This window comes from Peromyscus maniculatus, chromosome 8 (assembly GCF_049852395.1).
Source record: "Peromyscus maniculatus bairdii isolate BWxNUB_F1_BW_parent chromosome 8, HU_Pman_BW_mat_3.1, whole genome shotgun sequence".
Classification (NCBI taxonomy): domain Eukaryota; kingdom Metazoa; phylum Chordata; class Mammalia; order Rodentia; family Cricetidae; genus Peromyscus; species Peromyscus maniculatus.
In genome coordinates this window covers 93,680,001-93,704,663 of record NC_134859.1, presented here as the reverse complement: position 1 = coordinate 93,704,663, position 24,663 = coordinate 93,680,001, and the positions used below count along the sequence as shown (strand labels likewise).

Sequence of the window (24,663 nt, the reverse complement as noted above, 5' to 3'; positions counted from 1 at the left end):
ATCAAAGGTGTGTGCCGCCGCCGCCGCCGCCGCCGCCGCCACCACCACCACCACCACCACCACCACCACCACCACCACCACCTGGCTTTACTTAACATTTTCAAGATTACAGTCTTGTACTTTATGTCAATATTTCATCCATCTTGATTGCCAAATAGTATTACATGAAGTGGATATACCACTTTTTCTGTTTGTTTTTTGTTGTGTGTGTGAGGGGGTGGTACAGACAGGGAGAGAGGCGACATTTGTAAAAACTCACGCCGTGGCACATGGATGAGAGAGCAACCTCAGGTGTCATTCCATCTTGTTTGAGACAAGGCCTCTCATTTGCCGCTTTGTATGACGGGCTAGCCGGCCATGGGCTTGTGAGGATTGTCTTGCCTCAGCCTCCCATCTTGACACAGGAGCATCAGTTACAGATGTGTAACATTGTGGCTAGCTTTACGTGGGCTCTGGGGATCTGAACTCGGGTCCTCAAATGTGAGCAGCCAGTGCTTTACCCATTGAGTCCTCCCCTCAGCCCCATACCAGCTTTTGTTTACCGTGGGTGGTGAACATTTGGACTGCTCCATTCTGGGGAAATATGAATGACAGGAAGTCCTGGGTTTCACTCCCAACACTGCATAAACGTACTGAGGTAGTGCAAGCCTGTCATCCCAACACTCAGGAGGTGGAAACAGGAGGAAGAGAAGTTCAAGAGCATCCTTTGCTATGTACGGAATCTGAGGCCAGCTCCAGCTAGAGACTCTAAAACAATAACAATCAGCTAAGGTTTAGGTCTTTTCCATAAGATTTATTACTTTTCTATGTGATGTGTCTGTGGCGGGGAGGGGATACCGTGGGTAGGGGGTGAGTGGTGTGTGTGTGTGTGTGTGTGTGTGTGTAGGTGTGTGGGTGCCCGAAGTCTCAAAGGAAGGAAAATAGCCAGGAGTCCGGAAGAAGCCAGAAAATGGCCATATCCGAGAAGGAAATGTTCAAACCCTTTTAAACAGCCTGGAACGAAACAGTGGCCCACAGGGAAACAGTATGAAAGCAGACCTCTGCAGAGTTTTTACTAGAGGAAGGATGTTTGTGAGCCATCCAAGAGAAGTTTCCAAAACGTTCTACGGAATTAGGTGAGATATCAGGGGATTAGGAGGACTGGGCAGTGAGGAAATGGAGATGTTTTGGGAGGATGGTTACTCCATCCTGGCACTGCGTTGGACCCGAGGCCACTAATACGGTATAGTTCTCTGCCATGGCATCACAGCCTTGGCACAAACGGGTGTGAACCCAACAGCTCCGAAGCAAGTGAGCAAATAACCAGTTCGGATGAGCCTAAGCTGCCCCCTGAGGAAGCCGGGCTTGGCTGACGTCCCCAGCCAGCTGGCTGCCATCTTTTTACAGTCTTTGGCACAGCTCCAAGAGGAGATGGGCAGGCTTGAACTACGGTTTCAGACAAAGCTCATCGTCCCCACTTGTTTGTGCAAACTTGTGTCTGCTCTTAGTGTAGGTTGCTTTCAGTGTCAGTGGGTTCCACAGCTGTGGTTCCGCTGACCACGGATCAGAATTATTTGGGTTTTTTAAAAATTCAGCTGTGTTGAACATATCCAGGCTATTTTTTTTTCATGGTTTTCCCAAATCATGCCCCATACTGTGCAATAGATATCCCAGGTTACATAGGATAACTTAGGTCTTAGGAGGCTATCAGGAGGCTATGCATAGCACATGCAAATGTGATGCCATTTTATTAATATAGAAGGGATTTGAATGGGATCTTGGTGTCTTTAGATGTATGGGCTTCTGAAGCCAATCTTCCCAAATATAGAGGGAATATGGTTGATATTCCAGGAACTGCCCGCTTGGCCCACTGTCTTCTAACTACAGTTACAGCACACATAACAGGACATCGCCATAATACTGTGGGCATGGGGCAAGCATAGCAGCAGTGAGGTGGTTCATCAGGTAAAGGTGCCTGCTGCCAAGTCTGGTGACCTGAGTTCAGTCCCCAGGACCCACAAGGTAGAAGGAGGGAACTGACTCCTGCCAGTTATCCTCGGCCATCCACAAGAGGCATGCACACCTCCCCATAAATAAATACAAGAAAAAAAAAAAAAAAAAAAAAAAAAAAAGGCCGGGCAGTGGTGGCCCACGCCTTTAATCCCAGCACTTGGGAGTCAGAGGCAGGCAGGATCTCTGTGAGTTCGAGGCCAGCCTGGTCTACAGAGGGAGTTCCAGCACAGCCAGGACTGTTACACAGAGAAACCCTGTCTCAAAAAAACAAAAACAAAACAACGACAAAAAGAATACCAGCTAGGTACAAGTGGAACTGGGCGTAGCTTCCATCATCGTAACTAAACAAAGCTCTGAAGTGAAGTAAATATCTGAGTTCTTGTTTGATTTTAGGTTGTCTTTGTTTGGTTAATTCTTGTTTTATTTTCTGATTTTTTTTTTTAGACACATCTCATGATGTAGCTCTGGCTGTTGTAGAACTCACTCTGTAGACCACACGGGCCTTGAACTCACAGAGATCCTCTTACTTCTGCTCCTGAGTACTGATATTAAAGGCCTAGGTCACTATTCCCAGTTTGGTGGGTTGTTTTTGAAGTAGCGTTTCATATGGCCCAAACTGGCCTCTTAACTTGTAATGTGCTTGTGGGTAGCTGGGATCCTGATCCTCCTGTCTTGCCCTCCCAGTGTTGGGGTTATAGGTATGAGCCGCCAACCCTTGCTGATCCGTGGGTCCTAACTAGGTTCTGCCTTTTTCCAGTTGTATTACTTACTGGGCTGTTGGCCTTTCTAGGTTTTAATGTATCTTCTGGTATTTGCTTGTCTTTGAGACAGTTTTGCTCTGTGGCCCAGGCTGACCTTGAACTTATCTGTGTAGTCAAGGTTAGCCTCAAACTCTCAGCAGTCCCCCTGCCAAATGATGAGATTGCAGGCATGTGCCACCATGCCCAGGCTTATTGTATCCTCTGTAAACTGCTTCCACTTAATACCTAACTGATAGAACTGTTGCACAAGATGACCCTAAAGGCAGGTGTGTGCACATTTCCAAATAACAGCAAACAATAAGAAGCAGCACTGATGAGACTTAGCACTCCTGTGCCCAGCAGGCAGCTCAGTGGTAGAGTGTTTGCCTGGCATACTCTAAGGGATTGATCCCCAGCACAGAAGAAAGCGGGAAGGAATGAGCAGGGGTGAGAGCAAACTTTTGCAGTCTAAGACAGTACGAACAGTAGTGACGGGTTGGATACTGGATATCATCTTGTAAATAACAGTGCTTAGAACAATCGGCGCTGCTTTTTCAATCCTGTTATCTTAGAAGAAGCGCCACAAGACCAAGCACACCCAGCAACATCAGATTTTAATTTCCTTTAAACCGCACAATAGGAAGAAGGTACATCTTTTGATTGTTACATCATTTTATTTAACCCATGGCTACCCCACAAATACCATAAATTCAGGACTGTCGAGACAACAGCTTGGAAGTCGCTTTTAAAAAATTGATTTGGGCCGGGCGGTGGCAGCACACACCTTTCATCTCAGCACTCGGGAGGCAGACGCAGGTCTATCTCTGTGAGTTTGAGGCCAGCCTGGTCTAAAGAGCTATTTCCAGGACACCCAGGGCTACACAGAGAAACCCTGTCTCAAAAAAAAAAAAAAAAAAGCAAAACAAAAATTCCTGGAAATCTAAGTCATGACCTCTTCCTTCCTCTAGAGGGCAGCATTTGCTAAAATAAACACTAAGGATTCTCTGCCTGTGGCTTAACACTGGCTCTCTGTAGTGAGCCGGCCCCATTCTGCTGCCTCCGTTCATCTGTGCAAAGTGTAAAATGCACAGATTTCTAAACTCTGCCCTCCATATGCTGAATCGGTAAGGAAGGAGTCACAAAAGGAGTTGGAAATAGGTTTTTTAAAAACTCCAAGAAAAATAAAATTAATATTTGGTTAATTCACTTCCTCTCGCCTCCCCAGACATACCTAAGTCTTCTGTCAATCTTTGTTCAATCTACTGTGTGCAAATGTGTGTGTGTGGGGGTGTGTGTGTGTGTGTGTGTGTGTGTGTGTGTTGTATATTTATCTGTGGTGGCCTATTTTTACATTAAGACTATAACCTTAACCTTTAAAAAATTTAATTATGTTTATTTATATGTGTGTGTGTGTGTGTGTGTGTATCCTTGTGTGGGCATGCATGCCACAGTGTGCAGATGGAGGTGAGAGGACAACTTTTGGGAGTCAGTTTTTTCTTCCCACCATGTGGATTCTGGGGATTGAAGTCTGGTTGGTGGTCAGGCTTGACAGCCCAGTACCTTTACCTGCTGACCCATCTCATTTTGACCTTTAAAAATGGGGATTATTTAATAAGACTCCAGAAAGATTGTTTACTGTCTATTTTCTGGACTTTAGATGGGCAGGTCTATTTCAGAGAAGCCCTAAAATATTTCAATTTTTATATTTATCAGCGATACCAGCTTTTGATTTAACATAAGTAAAAAGTTGTTTCGGGCTGCATGTGACTGTGGAGCAAGATTCTGGCAACTCGACCATAAATAAAACCCAGCACTTGTCAGTCTGAATTGCCAGTCAAGCAGGTAGGCTGGTTAAGCCTAAGAACAAATGCAGAGATTTCGAGAGAATGTGTAGCAGAGCAATCAAAGCGACCTCAACACGGGATGAATATTCCTGCCTGGCTCCTGGTCCTTGGGTGATTTCTGTTTGTTTCGGAATCTTTAAAGATGATGTATGAGTCAGATTGAGGTCACCCTTCCTTTTTGTGTTCCATCTGCTACCTTTACGGGGTCACTGTGACATTTTGAATTGTCAAAGAGTTCAGTGCGGCCAGTCCCTCTCCTTGCTCCTAGACCTTTCCCCCAGCCCTTTGTATTTTGAGGTAGTGTTTCACGTAGCCCAGGCTGGCCTCAAACTCACTGTACAGTTGAGGTTGGCCTTGAACTCCTAATCCTCTTGCCTCTCCCTCCTAAATGCTGGCATAACAGTTCTGTTCCATCATCCCAGCTCTACCCCTAGATTTATTATGTTGTAAGAAATGCACAGGAGAAGGACTATGAAGGCAGTCTTTTGTTTTTTCACAATCTATTTGTGTGTCTGTGTGTACATGAGTGTAGATGCCCACAGAGGCCAGGGGTGTCAGATGCCCCTAGAGTGGTCTGATATGGGTGATGGGACTTGAACTTGAGTCCTCTGGGAAAGCAGTACTGTGCTTAACTGCTAAACCGTTTTTCTAGCCCCAAAACAGTTTTTCTCAATCAAGCTTAAAAAAAAAAAAAAAAAAAAAAAAACTTTAAAAAAAGGTTTATTACTTTGTGATGTGTGAGTGTATGAGCGTGGGTTCGAATGTGCCACAATGTGCACGTAGAGGTGTGAGGACAACTTCCAGGAGGGCCACCTCTCATTTCCCAGTAGTTATGGGTCACTGAACTCAGCTTGTCAGGCTTGGACATCTTTATCTGCTGAGTGTGAGCCATTCTTACTGGCTCCAAGTTCCTTTATTTGAAACCTCAAACACATGGTCTTACAGATCCTGTCGTCAGCTTGCAGTCTGGACATGTCATCAGTCACTGAAGTGTTCCTCCCCAGTTCAGGGCTCCGGGTGCTCCGTGGCTACCTGGGCCACCATGCTCAGGAGGGTTGGGACTTCTAGCCCCTCTATATCTCTCTGCCAATCCCAAACCCCAAACTTATTTGCATTGAGACCTGTGGGTAACACTTCAAATTGTGTCTGCTGCCTTCAAAATTGCCAGAATTCCCCCTCTCAAGCTTTCTGCATTCTGCAGTATGATGGGAATTGCCCCAGGTTGGGGTGGGTGGGTGGAGGTGAGACTAGGAAGTCTTACCACAGGATTTGCTTTTCCTAGGGACAGTTCTGTTATAGTTGGATAGAGTTGACCCAAAGCACACACAGACTGAACACTTAGTTCCCTCCCCCCCATAAACAACACACATACACTACTTTGCTGTTTGTTTGTTTTTCTAGGATTACATTTTCCCTCAAAAAACCTGAAATTTACCACGTGCTGTCAAAGCAGCAAGACAGGAAAAAGATGAGAGAATTTGTCCCTGCTTCCCTCCCTTGGTGGTCCCAGGTAGCTCAGGCTGGTCTTCACTAGATAGCCAAGGATTACTTTGAACTTCCAATCCACTTCCAGAGTGCTGAGATTACAGATCTGGGCCAACACACCCAGTTTTTAGAGGCCTGGAGATGGAGCCCAGGGCCTCATGTATGCTACACAAGACTGCCAACTGAGGTACACCCCAGCAACTCGTTTTTTCTCCTAGAATAATAAGTAATCTACTTTGTCCTTGTGCTCCAAATGTTAGTTTTTCTCATTATAAACAAGTTCTCCCCTCCCTCTTCCAGCTCAGTGGAGGGCAGCTTGGGACCCAGTGATGAAACAACTTGTTGGTCTCGTTAATTCTGGTTAATAACCCACAAACCTTAAATAGACCTTGGAGTCCTCAGCCCACCCACACCCTCCAAAGAGTTGTGACACATGTCATCTCAGGCTTCACCAGGCCACATCTACAGAGGTCACGTAAACACACATGCACAAGGAGCCACATGATTTCCTCCTTAAAATTTTTGGTGAATGACTTGGCTGCGGTTCATACCGTGGGGAACGGATGGCTGCGGGACATGGATTGGGGGGAATTCCTGAGGGCAAGGCAAGGCAAAAAAGGGGCCTTAGGACTGGATGAGACACAGCTGGAGGACCCTCCGCAGTGAACTCTGAGGCGGCAGCTCAGGGCCGCCAGCCGCTGAAACCCTCGCTCCAGGGGTCGCCTAGGCAACCCTAGTAAGTGGTTGCTGGCAGCCGGGAGAGTTGTTGGGCATCCTCTTCTTCCAGAGCAAGCCTCACGCCGTGGGTCCTTCGTCAGGCGAGTGGGGCCTCCGGTGCGGTGGCAGATGTCATTTTTCCTTGGCCTGCGGACAAGTTTATCTCTCCGAAAGCACAGCGCCCACAAATACCGAAAGCCCAGAGTTCCTCTCGGCCTCTAGCACCCAAGGGCAGAAGGCAGCCCCAAGCTAGCCCGGCCTTGGCCTCGGTCTACCCCGCCCTCTCACGGTGACCACGCCCCCACACCAGCGTAGGCTCCTCCCCATCCAGACAGCGACCCCGCCTTCTACGGGCTCCGCCCTCCGGACCGCCCTTCAGCCCGCCCCGACCGGAAGAAGCCGCGGCACAAGGCACTTATAGGGCCGGGAATGGGGGTGTCGCCGCCGCCCAGTCAGCTCCGTGTCCACCGCTCCTCCACCGGTGCCGCGCTGTCGTCGCGGCACCCCCGCCCAGCCCTCTGTCCACTCCGTCCCCAGTATCGGCCGGTGGAGCCCGGAGCCAGGGCCGCGTCCCCGCCATGCCGGCCCGGTGGCTGTTGCTCCTGCTGGCGCTGCTGCTACCGCCGCCCGGCCCCGGGGTGAGTGACCGGGGGAGTGCGGCGCGGGGACGGGCGGGCTGGTGGCCGGAGGAGAGTGGCGCGGCCGCCGTGGCTGGCGTCCGAGCCGGGCCGGGCCGAGGCGGCGGCAGCGGCAGCGGCGGGAGGCCGGGCGCCGCCGCTGAGGCGGCCGCGGGAGGCTTGGCGGTCAATCACGAGCGTCCTCCTCCCGAGGCCAGCGCGGCCCAGGCGGGCAGCGGCTCCAGGGCCCGGGACGCGCGCGATCGGAGCTGTCTCCCGAAGGCCCGAGTCCCGGGCGCGCCGCCCACCTGCCCCGCCGTCTCCACAGGTGGGCGCCGGCTCGGCCGGCCGCGGTGGCCGCGGAAGGACACCCGAAGCCGGGCGAAGCGGGTGGAGACTGGAGTTGGGAATCTTTGCTCGAAAGTTTTTAAAAATGCGACTTTGCGAAACGAATGCAGCTGGGAATTGGGTACGGCGTCTTTTACCCAGTGCTGGGTTCTGCTTACCTGCCCCGAAGGTTTCTTTGTATTCGGAGGCAGGGGGCTGCCTGCCAGTACTTTGGTTTGCTAGTAAGCTGTGGGCTTTGGACCCTTTTAAAGACCCGATGAGTGGGCCAGAGTTGAAGTCACTTCAAAACTTAAAGCTGTCTCACGTGTGGGGCCGTCAGAAACGTCTCATCTTGTTTTCTGGAGAAGAAGAATGGTCCCGGTTTATATTTATTTGACTCTTTATCCATTTAGGGTTTGGACATTTTGGCTAAAGAGGACATTTTGTGGGCGGACATGGTTATTTTCACCTTCTAGTCGGAAGAACTGAGGGCTTAATATTTTTTAAAAAAGAAAAACGCACTGTTCAGGATGTAGGCATGGCACATTTGTACTGGTCCTGTTTAATGACCTCTTTGAAGGTACCGTGTTCCCTTTAATAGGGCTTATCATGTACCAGGTGTCCTAGTGGAGGACTGATCTGTGGAGACCCGCGGGCCAGCCGCCTTGTTAACTCTGGGAACTCTTTGAACTCTTAGGCCTTGTAGGTAAATAATTGTGCTCCCGGAGTAACAAGAAATTAGAATTTAGAAACTACTGAAGTGTTAAAGAAGGTGGGCTTTTTCAAATTTAAGGTTTTTTTTTTTTTTACCCCAAAGGAAAATTTATATGCATTTTCATAATGACAGACCTAAGGTGTTGTGGGGGGGTTTTGTTTTGTTTTGTTTTTTCACTCCTAATTAAAAAGAAAAGATCTACTTTTCACAACTAGAACCAGGTTTTGAACTTGAACACTTCACCTTGGGTTGATTGATTGCTGCCTGGTATCTGCTGACAAACAGAGAGTATGGACACAGCGACTGAATGTTTAATGTGGAAATCGATCATTTCATATCTTCACAGCCGAGGTGTATATGGTTTCCTTCCCCACAGCTTTGCATTGACTCTTCCTTCACTAGATTCTAGTGTTTTTGTCATCCAGCAACATAGGGTAAGGAGCCAAAAATAGCTATTTAGCTTTAGTTTTAGTGCATGTCAGTATTTTCAAGTTGTGCCTAGAAATCCAAACTTGTCATGGAAAAGATTCTAGACCCTTATCAAAGATGGCTTTACTGTAACTTTTTAAGATGAAAGGTCAGAATTTCACTTTCGGAATTTTCTTCTAATAAAAGATTTCAACTCCAAACATTATAAGAATTAGAATTTTTTTTTTTTTTTAAAGATTTATTTATTTACTATGTATACGGAAGAGGGAACCAGATCTCATTACAGATGGCTGTGAGCCACCAAGTGGTTGCTGGGAATTGAACTCAGGACCTCTGGAAGAGCAGTCGGCGCTCTTAACCTCTGAGCCACCTCTCCAGCCCCAAGAATTAGAATTTTAAAATTTGAAGTTAGAGCAGAATTTGTCCTTACAGTAGGCAGCAGTGACTTAGGGCAGAACACAGCAGCTGTTAAGTCAGACAGACCTGAGTTCTAACTGATAACTTGCTAGCTGTATCCTCAGGCAAGTTATTTTTCTTTTTAGTGACTTCGTTTCCTGATGTGTGAAATGGGGGCAGCTAGTGCTCGGGAAGGAAGGTGCCTTGCACGTGATAGTGAATGTGTGTTCTCTTTATCTCCCTACCCAGAGTGCCTTTTACTCTGCATCATTTTAGGTGTAGTACTATGCCTTGGCAGGGATTTGTGTGTGTGTATGTGGTGTTTTGTTTTGATTGATGAAGTAGCTGGTACATTGGAGGCAATGCTGTGATTTTCTTTCAGCATTGTGTGTTTTTTCCTGAGCCAGACACTGACTCATTATTGGTTGAGAGGCTAGGCTACAAGATCCAAAATGCAGTAACATCCTTATTAGTAAGTCCTGGAGGCTGCCTTTGCCAATCCAGAATGTGCTTAGTCACATTCTAGAGTTTTCCCTTTCTTCCTAGACCTTTATCTTATATCTAATGTTGGCTAATTTTACATGGGCGCCACTTCACTCAATTATATCCAAAAGATTGGCACCATGTGAGACCAAAAATATTAGCTCAGCTAAGATACATTAAGTTTATTTAGTCAGTATTTGGTTTGATGGGGGTTAAGAAAAAAAAAAGTTTGAGAACCAAGGACCATATGTGTAAGAAAGACAGTGTGCCTCTGAGAGAGAAATCTCAACCAGAAATGGCCTTGTTTATCATTTCCTGTGATGGCCATCACCTGCATGAATTAACCTAGGAGGAGACATGGAGCTGTTTATTCTGTGGCTATGAGTAGATGTTCATTGCCGATGTTATCAGGATAGTTGATCGTGAACTTAAACTGTAGTTGTGCGCACATGTATGTTTCATTAATTCAGCTGCCCACTCAGCTTTCTTTAGCAAGATAGTGTTTCAGAACAGTAGAGAAACTGTATGTGAGACTTTCTCTAAAGAAAGAACATTTACGGGCTGGAGAGATGGCTCACGACTGTGGTTAAGAGCACTGGCTGCTCTTCCAGAGGACCCAGGTTCAATTCCCAGCACCCATATGGCAGCTCATAACTGTAACTCCAGTTCCAGAGGATCTAACACCCTCACACAGACAGACATATGTGCAGGCAAACACTAATTTACATAAAAATAAAAATAAATTATTTTAAAAAAGAAAGAAAAAGAGAATTTACTGCTCTTACAGACGACCTGGGTTTGATTCCTAGCACCTACATGGAGGCTAAGGACAGTCTGTAATTCCAGTTTTATGGGATTCAACATCCTCTTCTAACCTCTGCAGGCATCAGGCATGTGTGTAGTTCACATATACATACATGTTGGCAAACATTTATATACATGTCTATAGTAAAAATAAATAATTTTTTTAAGTTCAAAGATAGAGCATGATCCTGACTAGGAATCAGTGAGACACATAAAGGTTTCTTCATGCTGTCTGGTGGCATAGTTCCACCTTCATGGATCTAGGAGAGATAGTTACTTGCTTACTGCAGGTTTTCTACACCATTTTCAGGTTGAAGAACTATTGAATGTCTATTTAATTTTCATTGAAATTCTCTTGCTTTTGAAATCTAAAATCATCTGTAATTTTAATATGTTGTGTGTTTTATAATCAAATATTTCCTCCATAGAAATGATACAGAAGAGAAACACCTAATGTCATTTAAATGGATTCAGTTCATATTATTTTCAGATAATTTGGAGCCTGTCATCTAACAAGATGATTAGAGAATGATGCTGACTTAAAATATAGGGATGTGAATCATACTCTGTGAATAACAAGGGTGTTGGTTGGCTATGTCTCCCGGACGCGCAAGATTGTGCTGTGGCTTTGGCTTTACCATATTCCACAGACTTGCCTGCCTCAGAGTGACATGTTACAGAGATAGGCGGATGAGTGCACTCTTTCTTATCTCCTTTAATTAAGGAGAAATTAAAAACAAATAATCATAAGGCCATCACTTGCATTTCGTATTAAAATTTTAACCATTATCCATGTAAAAAGTATTCAAGCGTTTGTGTCCATTCACAGTTTGGGGAACAGGGTCCTGGTTGACTGGGTTGGAAGAGCAGTGAGCCATGGTTGCCTAGCGGTTGCCTTGCTGGACTTGTGGGGTTGTTTTCATTTTCCCAGTCTTATAAGGAAAGGGATATTGCCCTTTATTCAGGGGTGTGAATATACACCAGTGTGCTATTTTCTGTATGATTAACATGGCAAATTTAAAAAAAAAACAACTCAAAATAATCATCTTTACTGAAGAAAAGGTAGAAAGGGTAGATAAGCCTGCATTAAACAGAACGAGATGAAATTAAAACCCCTGTATAGCCGGGCGGTGGTGGCGCACGCCTTTAATCCCAGCACTCGGGAGGCAGAGGCAGGCGGATCTTTGTGAGTTCGAGGCCAGCCTGGGCTACCAAGTGAGTTCCAGGAAAGGCGCAAAGCTACACGGAGAAACCCTGTCTCGAAAAACCAAAAAAAAAAAAAAAAAAAAAAAACCCTGTATAATCACTACAAATCAAACATCACCTCCATTAACATTTTCAGTAGCTTTGTGGACCGATAGTTCACTCATTAAAAAGTCTAATACTGTAGTTTTTAGTGTATTGATAGAATTGTACAACCATTTCCACAAGTAATTGTACATTTTCTTTGTCACTAAAAGAAACTCCATACTCATTAGCTGTTACTCCCTTTTTCCACCTCAACCTCCTGTCCTCTGGCAGTACTAACCGGCTTTCTATCTCAATACATTTGCTCGTTTTGCACATTTCATACGAATGGAATCATGTAATTCTTGTGTCTTATAACTAGCTTCTTTGATCCATCATTCTGGTTTTTCACTTATATAGAACATAACAGTACTTCATTCCTTTTAGCTGCAGAGTAATATTTCCATTTGTAGACACACCACATCCTAGCAGTGGGAATGGTCACGTGGGTTACTTTTACTTTTGGCCTGCTATGGATGCCGCTAAGAACACTTAGGTGCTAGTTTTTCTTGTGTAGAATTGCTGGATCATGTGATAACTGCATATTTAATCTTTGATGAATGGCCAGATTTTTCTGAAATCAGCCTCACTAGTTTATATTCTCACCTGCAATGTACATGGGGGCACTTACTGTCTTTTCTTACAGTTTTCTAGTGGGTATGAGTGGTAATTAATTCATTGTGGTTTTGATATGCATTTCCCTGGTGGTTCATCTAATATCTTGATATTCTTTTGGACATTTTTTCTGTGCACAAATTTACATAGATAATGTTTTTCTTCCTCAGACTGAAACACACAAGAGATATTTCTTATCAGTAAATTTAATTCTATAACATCTTACTGTCTACATAGTATTTCTGAATGGATGTATCTTAATTTGACCATTTAGATAATGAGAGTGTTTTTAATTTTGATTATTATAAATAATGAATAATGTGATGAACCACCTCGTTGCTAAACTCTTGCATGTACCGTAGTTGCTTAATTATTTGCTGAGAATAGTTCCTAGCACTGAAATTTGTGATTGTATGTGTAGATTTACAGTTCTCTTCTGAACCTCAAGCACCATTGGATGTTTGTTTTGTTGATTTTATTATTTTTATTTTACATGTATACATATTTTACCTGCATATATGTCTATGTACCACATATGTGCCTCATGCCTACAATAGGCCGTATTAGATCTTCCTGGCACTAGAGTTACAGACAGTTGTGAGCTGCCATGTGAGTGCAGGGAATCAAACCCAGGTCTTCTGGAAGAGCAGCCAGTGCTCTTAGCTACTGAGCCATCTCTCCAACTATTGGATGTGTTTTAAAGCATAAAACGAACTTTAGATTGATAAGACAGCCATTTTAGAATAAGCTGTTTTCTTTAAGTTGAATGAAAAATATTTGGCTTATGTTTTCAGGATGAAAGTCACCTTGGCAGTCTCGATGACCCCTATATAACTAAGCGTTGCTGAGATGTTTTATGCTAGCCTTTTAAATAGCGCCTTTGCAGCTTCCTCTGCTCCGCAGTGGTTTCAGATCAGCTTTCTAGCAGATGCAGCCCCCACGAGCGCTCTGCAATTCCTCAGAGTAATCCTGTGACTTTAGTTTTGATGGTAGCCTGTCTCCTGCAGATACGAGTCTTTGTATTTGGTTAGGAGGCCATTTAAAGTTTTACCTGAAGACTGTCCACAAATCAAGAGGTAATGAATGCATCAGTTGTCCTTCTGGAGGCTCCAGTTCTTTTCATGGCGTGGTCCATGGAGCTGTTTTCTTAGGGAGATTGAAGTGCCAACGGACAATAAAGTTATTACTTTGGGTTGTTTGGTTTGGTTTTGGTTTTATTTTGCTTTATTTTCCTTTCCCTACAAACATACCTGAACCTATTTATCCAAAAGAATGTGTCTCTTTCAAAATAATTACTTCAACAGGATCAACTTATATGTTATACAAATCTGCCCCCCCCTTTTAGCATTTTGGTTATATCATTTATAACTTTTCAATCATGTAGTTTAATTATTTATTATTAAGTAACTTTAAAACAAAATAACTTTTTTGAAGACAGGGTCTCTGTATAGCTCTGGCTGCCCTGGAACTCACTAAGTAGCCCAGGCTGGCCTTGAACTCACAAAGATTCCCTTGCCTCTGCCTCCTGGGTGCTGGGATTAAAGATGTGCTGCTATGCCCAGCACCAAAATAACTTGTAAACATTTTTGGTTTGTTTTGTTTTTGAGACATGATCTCCAAGTGTAGATTAGGCTGGCCTAATCTAGTTTGTGTGATCCTTTGCCTCTGCCTTTCTAGCTGGGATAACAGATGTAGGCCACCGTGTTCTACGCAAATAACTTTTCAATAACCCTAAAACAAAAAGGAATCTTTTTAAAAATACATATATTTACTCTTAAGCCAGTTATTCTTACATAACTTAAAACAGTTCCTAGTTCCTCTGGTCTTTACTGAATATAACTTCTACATGAGTCACACTGCAGTTTTGACCACAACTGTTACTACTTAGTTTGATCACAGTTTATTGCAAACACTTGGATTAGATTTTTACTTGTTTATTGAAATGAAACCCACCCTCAGATCATCAAGATTTTCTACCACTTAGGGGATAAAAGAGTACAGTTTTTGAAAGGAGTTTCCATAAAGTTCTAGAAATGTTTTGAGCTGTAGTAGCATGTATGGATAACTGTATAGACTTCTGGGGGCTCTGGGACCAGTGTAGACAGCTCCATTCAGTCTCAGCCATCTGATCCAATCCATCAGGAGTACAGTGCTGGTCTTTCAATGACAGAGAACACAGTCAAGACTTGGAGAGTGAAGTTTAGACATATGCCACCACCCCACTTCCTCCCAGCTATGATCCTCCCCTCTCAGGTTGAAATCCTTATCCTCTAGCAAAACAGATTAGGAAGCCGGGGCCAGAGAGGTCTGGTGACCTGTCCTAGGTTATATGTGAATGGCAAGAAGAACTTTGGACCCGAGTCCTCTTGCTTTTCTCTGGAGAGCTGTCTCCCGACCCTTTGCAGTTTTGTGGTCCTGGGGCTTATGTTAGACCTCATCAGAACAGTTCTCCTAGTTAGCCTGAGGCTCTGGGTTTGGAGAAGGACCATCTGGTAGGCTTGCTGCTAAGCTGGAAGATGCTTCCTTAGATGGTGGATATTCCTCCCACATTCATACCCTGTGTTGTAGTGTGGAGCTTCAGCTTAAGCTAGAGACACTGTCTTCATCTGAGAAGCTCTGTCAGGAGACAGGTCGTTTTTAGTGGCCTGACCCAGCTCTAGAGGGTTAGGATCAAGAGGCCACAAAGCCAGATCTGCAGTTCAAGCTCATTTCTTTGAGGGCTAATAATATCCTAGCAGGTGCGTGTTTTTCAGTAACTTCTCGCCTGGTAATATGTCTGAAATAGCAAAACTGAAAACTTGTGTCTTAGAAGCCCTTAACTAAGTTCTTATTACCAGATCTGCCAAAGTCTTCACCAGAAACCCTGACGAGATGGAGCTGTCTCTTCAGAGGCCCTAGTTTTAGCACCAGGGAAGTGGGCCTACAGTGACAGGAAAGAGTGAGGACCTGACCGTGGCAGTGACCCTTGGACCACAGAGGGACTCAAATGAGCCTAGGTGAACCTAGAAGGAGAGTGTAATAGGGGCTGGGGACAGGAAGGTGCTCTGGGTTGTGGGTGTGACTTCTTGTTCCTGATAGATTTGTGCTAGAGCCAGAGAGACAATGCTTTTTTTTTTGCCTCTGTGGAATTTTGCATGCTGTGTTACCCAAATCTGCTATAGTAGAGGTACTTAGCAAGTACTGACTGAATTTCCCTTTCGTGTTCATTAAGAACAATAAAGCAGGGGGCTGTCTGTCTGTCTGTCTGCCTGCCTGCCTACCTACCTACCTACCTACCTACCTACGTTCATATCTATCTATCTATCTTCTGAGACAGGGTTTCTTTGTGTATCACTGGCTGCCTGGAACTCCCTCTGTAGACCAGACTGGCCTTGAACTCGGAGATCCATCTGCCTCTGCCTCCCGAGTGATTGGACTACTGGATTAAAGGCGTGGGCCACCATTGCAGGCTGTGCCGTCACTGCCCAGCACAAGGGGCAATTTTATTTATTATTATTTTTTTTAACATGATTCTTTATTGATTCTTTGGGAATTTCACATCATGTACCTCAGTCCCACTCACCTCCCCTTATCTTTCCAACACCTCTTCATCCTAGTGGCATTGGGAACTGCAGTGTGTCAAGCAATATACCCCTTTGTCCAATCAGCTACACCTGAAAAAATGTTCATTGCAATGAGTCATTGGTCTGGATCAAGGCCTCTGGCACACCATCATCACTGGACCCTCACCAAAACTCCTCTTGGATATCCTGCTATTGTCTCAAGTCATGGAGGTCTTGCAGTTATCGTTACACAGGACCATTTCCTTCACACACTCCAGCAGGTCATAGGTGAGGTTGATGTTAGGGTGGGCCAACCCAAGGCCCAGGATGTGGGTCTGGGTGGTAGCTGAGCTGATCAGTCCAAGCCACTGGGACAGTCCCCTTCAGGTAAGGGGCAGAGCCAACTCTCCTAGGCCCGTGCCATTGAGGCCAGCTCTCCCACTCCCATGGTGAGGGGTGAGGCCATATCTTTCAGGTGTATTGGATGGGGGGGGAGCTCTTCTGTTGCAGTGTCCAGCAAGGGGCAGGGCCAGTGAGGGACAGGGCTGGCTCAGCATGGTCCTATTATCCCCTGTGGCAACATGGGCCATGGACATCATCACAGACCCCAGCTGCAGCAAAAACACAGACCTAGACAAGCCCTCAGCAGCAGCTTGAGCCCAGGCATCACCACGGCCTGAGGGCAGCACAGGCTTTCCCGATTGGTATGGCCCCAGCAGAAGCAAGGAAGGGGCAATTTTAACTTCAAGCAAATAGCTTGTGGATTTCAAGAGTTAAGGTGGGGAAAGATGCCTCTTTGACACACACACACACACACACACACACACACACAAACACACACACACATACACACATATTTGGTTTTGGATTTTACTGTGTAACAGCTCTGGCTGTCCTGGAACTCGCTCTGTAGCCCAGGCTGGCATTGAACTCACAGACATCTGCCTGCCTCTGCCTCCTGAGTGCTGGAATTAAAGGTGTGTACCACCACCACTGCCCAGTAGTCTATAATCTTTAAAAGGATTTCAATGATAATGTATATCTTTACTCAATTAAAGGGCCTTTCAGAACATTTGCTTGGTTGGGTAGGCACAACCTAAGAATGTGGCATCTTCTTCATAAGCTTCTCGTGTTAGCAGTGAGGTTCATTTTTTTCCATTGCCAAACCCTGTCAGGTTAATGGTGGGGATCAGTCCAGGTCAATTTCATTCTTCACTCAGTGTGAGGTTTCACTCTTTAAAAGGACCCTTGATCCAGGATTGTCTTCATGTATTCAGCATGATTTTCTTAGTTAGCAGACTAATTTATAATTATAATTCAAAACCACATTGTTCTTTAGTGGATCATTTCCCCTCCCCCATCTCAGATGAGGGGACACTTGTTTGTCCATGTCTCTGGAGTGTTTGTCATGGAAACTGAATTTCTTCCTACATTTCTGAACAAACAGTGCTGTCAGATCCCCAGAACCTGATGTTGCCAGTGATCTCTGGCCGAGCCAGAGGAGCTTGTTGACTAAGGTAAATCATATTTCTTAAAATTAATGGCCTGTGACTCCTGAGGGGCCTTGCCGGGGTGAGAGAAACATCTGCACAGAAGGCCACAGCTGCACCAAGGATGTGTTAGTTGCAGTAATGCTTCCTAGCCTGGGCTCAAATTAATCATATGGAATCACCAGGGAAGCTTTTTTTTTTTTTTTTTTCCCCCCCGAGACAGGGTTTCTCTGTGTAGCTTTGCGCCTTTCCTGGAGCTCACTTGGTAGCCCAGGCTGGCCTCGAACTCACAGAGATCCGCCTGGCTCTGCCTCCCGAGTGCTGGGATTAAAGGCGTGCGCCACCACCGCCCGGCTCACCAGGGAAGCTTTTAAAGCTGCATTCCCAGCTACTAGCCCAGATGAAGGAAGTCAAAAATCTCTGGGCACACAGCCTGGCATCTTTTAAAAAAATGTGTTAAGCCGGCCGGTGGTGGTGCACATCTTTAATCTCAGCACTTGGGAGGCAGAGGGAGGTAGATCTCTGTGAGTTCAAGGCCAGTCTGGTCTACAGAGAGAGTTCCAGGACAGCTAGACTATTACACAGGGAAACCCTATCTTGAAAAATTAAAAAAAAAAAAAAAAAAAGAGTCTTAAATCCCAGGTAACGGTCTTTAGGTAATCCCTGTGCCTTCCTGGTCTTGATTTTGACAGACTAAGTGCAGTTACATGTTCCAGTGATGTCACAGAGCACCCCAGACCAGCGACACTGCCAGCTCATTTATGGAGAAGTTGGGAATGATAGATTGTGCTAGTGAGTGGCAGAACTAGAAATAATAGAGAACCAAGTACTGTTTTTTTTCTACTATGTTTCATTGTTCAACTTTGTGTGTATTTGTGTGGCATGTTCAAGTGTATGACAGTGCATATGGATGCCAAAGGTCATCCAGCCTCTGGTAAACCTGGAGGTTATTCCTCAGGTTGGTTTTTTGTTTTTGCTTGTTAATTTGATTTAAATTCATATATCTAATTTTATTTGTATATATGTGTGTGTGTGTGTGTGTGTGTGTGTGTGTGTGTGTGTGTGTACCTGAATGTATGTATGTGTACTATATGTGTGCAGGAGTCTACAGAGGTCAGAAGAGGTGTTTCGCCGGTGGTGGCGGCGGCGGCGGCGACGGCGGCGGTGGTGGTGGTTGCACGCCTTTAATCCCAGCACTCAGGAGGCAGAGGCAGGCGGATCTCTGTGAGTTCAAGGCCAGCCTGGTCTACAGAGTGAGTTCCAGGACAGCCAGGGCTGTTACACAGAGAAACCTTGTCCCAAAAAACCCCAAAAGGAAAACAAACCAACAAAAACAAGAGGCATTTCATCTCCTGGAAAAGGAGTTACAGATGGTTGTGAGCTGTCCTGTGGATGCTGGGCACAAACTAGGGTCTTCTGCAAGAGCAGTAAGGAATCGCATCCACTGAGCCATTTCTCTAGCCCCTAATTTAATTTCTTGAGACAGGGTCTTTCACTCGGACTTGGAGCTTATTAATTAGGCCAGGCTGGCTGGTCAGGGAGCCTCAGAGATCTGCCTGCTCTGATTCCCCAGAGTTGGCATGATAAGTGTGCACCACAGTCCTTGGCTTTTTACATGATGCTAGGGATCAAACTCAAGTCCTCACCTTTGCATGGCAAGCGCATTACTGGTAGAGCTAGCTCACTAGCTAGTCAGCATTTTCTTTTGTTACTTTTAAAAAGCAGGGTAACATAAGAACCATAGATACTTATTTTTTTAGCACAAATAACTGTTGAAATTGCTATTATTAGCATTACCTGATAGCTGGCCTTATATTCAGATATACTTAACTGAACTGCAACAAGTCTATACAGATTTTTTAATAATAGTTTTTTAAATAATTTTTTTTATTTCATGTGTGTTGGTGTTTTGCCTGCGTGTTTGTCTGTATGAGGGTGTTAAGTCCCTGGAACTGGAGTTACAGACAGTTGTGAGCCATCGTATGGGTGCTGGGAAATGAATCTGGGTCCTCTGGAAGAGCAACCAGTGCTCTTAACTGCTGAGCCATCTCTTCAGTCCCCTATAGATGTTTATTAGAAGGTACCCAACACTTATTTTTGCTTTCTTTGTTTATAAGAGACTTGGGAATTAAAACAACCTAGCTTTCCAGGTTTCCTCCCCAAATCCTGACAAGTGAAACATTGTTGTGATATTAAAGAATGCAATAGGAACTTCAGAGCAAGAATGAAGTAACTTAGGGAAGTAGACAAAAGCTGTTTCTGAAGGGAGTAAGTTGGACCTTTAAAGTACAAGAGTGAAGCATGTGCTTTCCCAGAAATCAGTGCACCAAGGACATAGCTGTGTCCATGGTTAGTGAGCCGCTACTCACAATAGCCATGGTTGGGAATCGGTCTAGGTGTTCATCTGTAGTGTAGATGTACAGATAAAGAAAATGTGGTGTGTATACACAGTAGAATGTTATCCAGTTGGGGATGGAGAGAACCAAGGTTCTGTTGCTGGAGAGAGAGGAGAATTGGGGAAACAGGAAGAAGGAGGGGAGACACTGCAGCCACCGCCAGGACAAGCAACATGTAAAGATGCCGGTAAGCCACCAGCCACGTGGCAAGGTATAGATTTATAGAAATGGGTTAATTTAAGATATAAGAACAGTTAGCAAGAAGCCTGTACAGTTTATAAGTAATATAAGTATCTGAGTGATTATTTTATAAGTGGACTGTGGGACTGCAGGGCTTGGGGAACCTGGAGAGAAGCCCTCCAGCAACAAGGTTCAATTCCCAGCATCCACATGGTGGCTCACAACCATCTGTAACTCTAGTTCCAGGGGATCTGATGCACTTTTCTGACCTCCACAGGCACCAGGCACACATGGCAAACAGATAGACATACAGGCAAAATATTCATAAATAAACAAACAAATAAGTAAATAAAGTACTTTTTAAAAAAGAAAGAATGTTATCTGGTCATGAAAAAGAATGAAATCCTGTCACTTGTGGTAACATGGATGGTAGTCATGAAAAAGAATGAATCCTGTCACTTGTGGTAACATGGATGGTAGTCATGAAAAAGAATGAATCCTGTCACTTGTGGTAACATGGATGGAACCGGAGGACATAATGTTAAGTGAAGTAAGCCAGACATAGAAAGACAAATGCCATATGTTCTTAGTCACATGTGTAAGCTAAAGAAATTGATCTCATAGAAACAGAGAGTAGAATAGTGGTTACCAACCAGGCATGGTGACACATGCCTATAATCCCAGAACTTGGGAGGCTAAAACAGGAAAACTGACAATCTGAGCTACATAGTTTAAGACCCCATCTCAGGGGGGGAAAAAGTACCAGAGGCTGGCAGGGGAATAGGTGAAGAAGATAGAGAGGGCAGGTAATTAAAATATAGTTAGTTACTGGTGAGATGGCTTACTAGGTAAAGGCATTGGCTACCAAGCCTAATGACCTAAATTTTATCCCCAGAACCCACATGGTGGAAGGAGAGAACTTGCTACTCCACATTATCCTCTGACCTCCACAGTGTGCCCTGGCACATGCCCCTCTTCCCAAATAAGTAGGTAAATAAATGTATTTTTAAAATATATAGCTAGGGAACTAGAAGGAGTTTGGTAGCACAATAGAATGTAGTTATTGATAATTTATTAAAGATTTTGAAATAGTTGGAAAGGATTTTGAATGTTTCTTTTTAAAAATTTATATCTTTACTTTTATTGTATGTATGTTTTGCCTGCATGTATGTCTGTTTGCCTTGTGTATACCTGATCCCTGTAGAGGTCAGAAGAGAGCATCAGGTCCCTGGAACAGGAGTTTCAGGCAGCTGTGACCCACTGTGTGAGTCCTGGGAATGCAGCGTGGAACCTCTGCAAGAGCAGCCAGTGCTCTTAACTGCTGAGCCATCTCCAGCCCCAGATTTTGAATGTCTCTAACATTCAGAATGATACATGAGATGATGGATGTGCCAATTACTCTGACTTGATTGTGGCATATTGTATGAGTCTTAAAAAAACATATTGGGAGCCGGTCGGCAGTGGTGCATGCCTTTGATCCCAGCACTTGGGAGGCAGAGCCAGGTGGATCTCTGTGAGTTCGAGGCCAGCCTGGGCTACAGAGTGAGATCCGGGACAGGCACCAAAACTACACGGAGAAACCCTGTCTTGAAAAAACAAAAAATAAAAACAACAACAACAACAACAACAACAAAAAACAACCCCAAACACATATTGGGTATACATAAGTACATACAACTATTTGTTTGATTTTGGTTTTTTTTTTTTTTTTTTTTTTTTTTTTGGTTTTCCGAGACAGGGTTTCTCTTGTGTAGCTTTGCGCCTTTCCTGGATCTCACTTGGTAGCCCAGGCTGGCCTCGAACTCACAGAGATCCGCCTGCGTCTGCCTCCCGAGTGCTGGGATTAAAGGCGTGCGCCACCACCGCCCGGCTGATTTTGGTTTTTTGAGACAGGGTTTTTTTGTGTAGCCTTGACTGTCTTGGAACTCACTCTGTAGACCAGGCTGGCCTTGAATTCACAGAGATCCACCTGGCTCTGCCTCCCGAGTGCTGGGACTAAAGGGGTGCACCACCACCGCCCGGCCTGTTCCATTTGTTTATGGGTCAGCAAGATGTCTCAGTGAATATTAGCTTGCTACCAATCCTGACTACCTGAGTTGGCTCCCTGGAACCACCATGTTAGAAGGAGACACCAACTCCTGAAAGCTGACCTTTCCTCAAAAACTGACCTCCATGTATTCATGCACAGACACACACACACATACACACTAAATAAATGTTTAAAGATGGGCTTGGTTTTGTTTGTCAATAAGAGGAGCAAGTAGAGCAGAGCAGGAGAGTAGGGACCTGGTGAGTCAGTGGGTGTGTTTCCATGAAATAAGCCTCAGTCGTCCTGGAAGACTCTGGAGACAGAGGACCTTTCCTGAGCACTGCTCCTTGCAGAGCACTCTGGTAAGCGTCACATCACTTAGTGTAGGGTCAGCACGCAGGTCTGTACCCAGTTTGTCCCTCAGCTGATCTTCCGGAGAGTGGTGGCAACAATTTTCAGATACATTTGAAAATCCTGAGCAAATATAAGAGCTCCTGTTGTTGGCTTTTAATGGTAAGGAGAAAAACTTTAAAACATGGAACTTCCCCAGCAATTTCTTGATTTTTGTGATGACTCTGTTTCCAAATGTACATGATGTGTGTGTGTTTTACATTAACCAAAATTAAGATTTCTTCCCATTATAGTAGCATCCGTAACATCACCAAAGAAGTTAAAACACTATACACGTGGTGTAGACCCAGACCTCTCACCTCAGAGGTGCTGTCTGTTCGGCTTAGCCCAGCAGTCTTCCCCATAACTCTGTTGGAGGTCTTTTTCCAGTTGTCATGGTCTGGATTTACAAGGAAGAAAACAGTTGCCTTGCACAGAGTGACTAAGATGTTTATCTATAGTTTTGCTGCTTAACTAACAGAGAATCAAACCACAGTTTCTTCTAAGACCAGCCCTATTCCTGCTCTGAGGGCTGAGTACTTGGAAATCTCTAGAGTTCTTAGTGCGTGGTAAAGCTCAGTCCCTTATCTGATATGTGGTTGGGGAGGAGGAGAGTTCTCCCTTTAGGTTTAGAGGGTGGATGCTTTAAGAGTCTATAGCTTGTGCTTATAGCTAGAAATCGGCCTTCTGGTCCCTACAGCATTTTCTTTTTATTTTATTATTTGTTTTAGCTTTTAAAAAATCCTTTGGTATTTCTTTCCCTACCCTAAACCTTGAAGTGAATCAGATAATTACTAATATCCAATGTTGCAATATTTTGAGATAAGTGGAGACACCAGGGTGTGGCAGGTCAGGATTAGGAATGACTGTGTTGAAAGGCATCAAGATCTCTATGGCCTCTCTGTGGATTTTGGACATGGTTTGATGGGCTGGGGTTAGAAGGACGACAGCAAAGGCCAAGGAGAGGTGAAATCCTCCTAAGTCATGGGTGCTCACATCCAGCACACTCTTCTTTTCCAAGAGAACGAGAAGCTGAAGCTGGGCCGTAGTGGCTCACAACTTTAATCCTAGCACTTGGGAGGCAGAGGCAGGTGGATCTCTGTGAGTTGAAGGCCAGCTTGGTCTACAGAGCAAGTTCCAGAGCAGCTAGGACTGTTACACAGAAAAACTCTATCTCGAAAAACAAAAAAAACAAAACAACAACAAAAAAAAAAAAAAAAGAAGAAGAAGAAGAAGAACCAAAAGCTGATACCTGGAGAATTGGAAAAGCCCTGTCCAGAGCCCTGCCTAGAACTCACAGTGCATCCCACATCACCTTCTTCTTTCAATCACCCCCCCAAAAGTTATTAAGCATATACCAGGCTGGGGGGTGGAGGGGCTGTCCCCAAACCTTGGTGTTTTGTTTTGTTTTTTGTTTATAAGATAGGTCTGACTATGCACCCTCGGCTGGCCTAGAACTACTGTGTAGAACAAGCTGGCATCAAAATCACAGAGATCTGCCTGTCTCGGCTTTGGTTTTTTGAATTTTGATTTTGAGAGGGCTCTTCACAAGTTTTGGAACACAAGCTAGGCACAGGAGTGTGAGGACCTGGCCTAGGAAGGTAGAGTGGCTTTGAAGATAGGAATTGTTCTGAGCAGGGGTTGGTGATGTTGCCAAGTCAGCTGTCAGGAGGCACCGTTGTGGAACATGCTTTTTCATTGTCTTACATGAGTCCTCTGTTAGGTGCTCAGCTCCTGGAAGGCAGGAGTTTTATAAACTTTGGGGGTTCTACATAGCAAGCCTCTTTCTGTACATGTGTAGGATAAAAACAAGGCTAAGGTCTGAGAGTGGGGTTGAAATAAGTGAACTAGCAAGTAAGAGAAACTAAAGAGCCAGCCAACAGGAAGCTGAGTGAGTCAGGGAGTGCCTGGAAGAGATTGATAAATCCTACAAGTCCTTGCCAACCTCCTTGAGTAATGGAAGTCATGATTCAGTGACTTATCTCGGTCTATAGAGTTCTAGATTTCTCTATATTGTGATATAAGTTACCCTAGAATGGGTGCAGGTACCCTGGAGACAGATTGGATGATTTGAAAGAGAAGAATAGGCATAATCTATTCTGATCACATGTGACATGGCTGGTCAGAGAAGACTCTTAGACCTGAGGTTTTAGAAAGCAGACCTTGAGTTGGGGTTTACCAGAAG

General features: G+C 44.8%; 1 protein-coding gene across 1 annotated transcript in view; it reads left to right on the top strand.

Moving 5' to 3' along the window:
- Nucleotides 1-7,163: 7,163 nt before the first annotated feature.
- Ern1 (endoplasmic reticulum to nucleus signaling 1) overlaps nucleotides 7,164-24,663 on the top strand; it is a 102,560-nt gene continuing 85,060 nt past the window's right edge. The window contains exon 1 of the mRNA XM_006970499.4: nucleotides 7,164-7,416. Within this exon, the coding sequence (XP_006970561.1) occupies nucleotides 7,357-7,416 (60 nt within the window). The 5' untranslated portion in view covers nucleotides 7,164-7,356. The remainder of the gene's footprint in view (nucleotides 7,417-24,663) is intronic.